Below are 1,229 nucleotides of genomic sequence, written 5' to 3'. Positions count from 1 at the left end.
TGTCCAACATGGATCTGATGTTTGATGCTGTCATTCATATAGTTTTCTGTTCCAGCTGCTGGAGGAGAACATGGTCACTTTTGTCAAGAACGAGCTGAAGAAGATGCACAAGCTTCTGAGTCCAGATTACCCAGAATGCTCAGGGAGTCAGAGGGAGGATGAGGAGGTGTTGGACGCTGAGGATGAAGAGCAGAGGAGCAGCAGAGAGGCATTTGTGAAGATCACAGTGAACTTCCTGAGGAGAATGAAGCAGGAGGAGCTGGCTGACTGTCTGCAGAGCAGTAAGAGGATTTCTCTAAAGATTCAACATGATGGAGAAATGAGACATTTACTAACATCAACACATGGAGGGAAACATGGTCATAGAGTCATTCTTTAGAGGAATTAAATGTTGTATTTTCTCATTGATCTTGTTTCTTGTTTGTTCATTCAGGACATTTTGTTCCAGTTTATCGACGTAAACTCAAATCTAACCTGAAGAAGAAGTTCCAGTGTGTGTTTGAGGGGATCGCTAAAGCAGGAAACCCAACCCTTCTGAACCAGATCTACACAGAGCTCTACATCACAGAGGGAGGGACTGGAGAGGTCAATGATCAACATGAGGTCAGACAGATTGAAACAGCTTCCAGGAAACCAGTCAGACCAGAAACAACCATCAGACAAGAAGACATCTTTAAAGCCTCACCTGTAAGAGACGAACCAGTCAAATCAGTGATGACACTGGGAGTGGCTGGCATTGGGAAAACAGTCTTAATACAGAAGTTCACTCTGGACTGGGCTGAAGACAAAGCCAACCAGGACATACAGTTCACATTTCCATTCACCTTCAGAGAGTTGAACGTGCTGAAAGAACAAAAGTTCAGCTTGGTGGAACTTGTTCATCACTTCTTTACTGAAACCAAAGAAGCAGGAATCTGCAGGTTTGATCAGTTCCAGGTCGTGTTCATCTTTGACGGTCTGGATGAGTGTAGACTTCCTCTGGACTTCCACAACACTGAGATCCTGACTGATGTTACACAGTCCACCTCAGTGGACGTACTGCTGACAAACCTCATCAGGGGGAAACTGCTTCCCTCTGCTCGCCTCTGGATAACCACACGACCTGCAGCAGCCAATCAGATCCCTCCTGAGTGTGTTGACGTGGTGACAGAGGTCAGAGGGTTCACTGACCCACAGAAGGAGGAGTACTTCAGGAAGAGGTTCAGAGATGAGGAGCAGGCCAGCAGGAT

The 1,229-nt window shown here is 46.2% G+C and overlaps 1 protein-coding gene across 1 annotated transcript in view; it reads left to right on the top strand.

Annotated features, from left to right (window-relative positions):
- Positions 1 to 6: 6 nt before the first annotated feature.
- LOC111672439 (NLR family CARD domain-containing protein 3-like) overlaps positions 7 to 1,229 on the top strand; it is a 3,365-nt gene continuing 2,142 nt past the window's right edge. Inside the window, exons 1-2 of the mRNA XM_087180271.1 lie at positions 7 to 281; positions 434 to 1,222. Coding sequence (XP_087036397.1) covers positions 71 to 281; positions 434 to 1,222 — 1,000 coding nt within the window. The 5' untranslated portion in view covers positions 7 to 70. The remainder of the gene's footprint in view (positions 282 to 433; positions 1,223 to 1,229) is intronic.

Source organism: Seriola lalandi, unplaced genomic scaffold (genome assembly GCF_002814215.2).
Source record: "Seriola lalandi dorsalis isolate HSWRI2012SDOR001 ecotype SW California unplaced genomic scaffold, Sedor1 jcf7180002054899, whole genome shotgun sequence".
NCBI classification, from domain to species: domain Eukaryota; kingdom Metazoa; phylum Chordata; class Actinopteri; order Carangiformes; family Carangidae; genus Seriola; species Seriola lalandi.
Note: the sequence above shows the minus strand (reverse complement) of the source record. Positions and strands in the feature narration are given on the sequence as shown.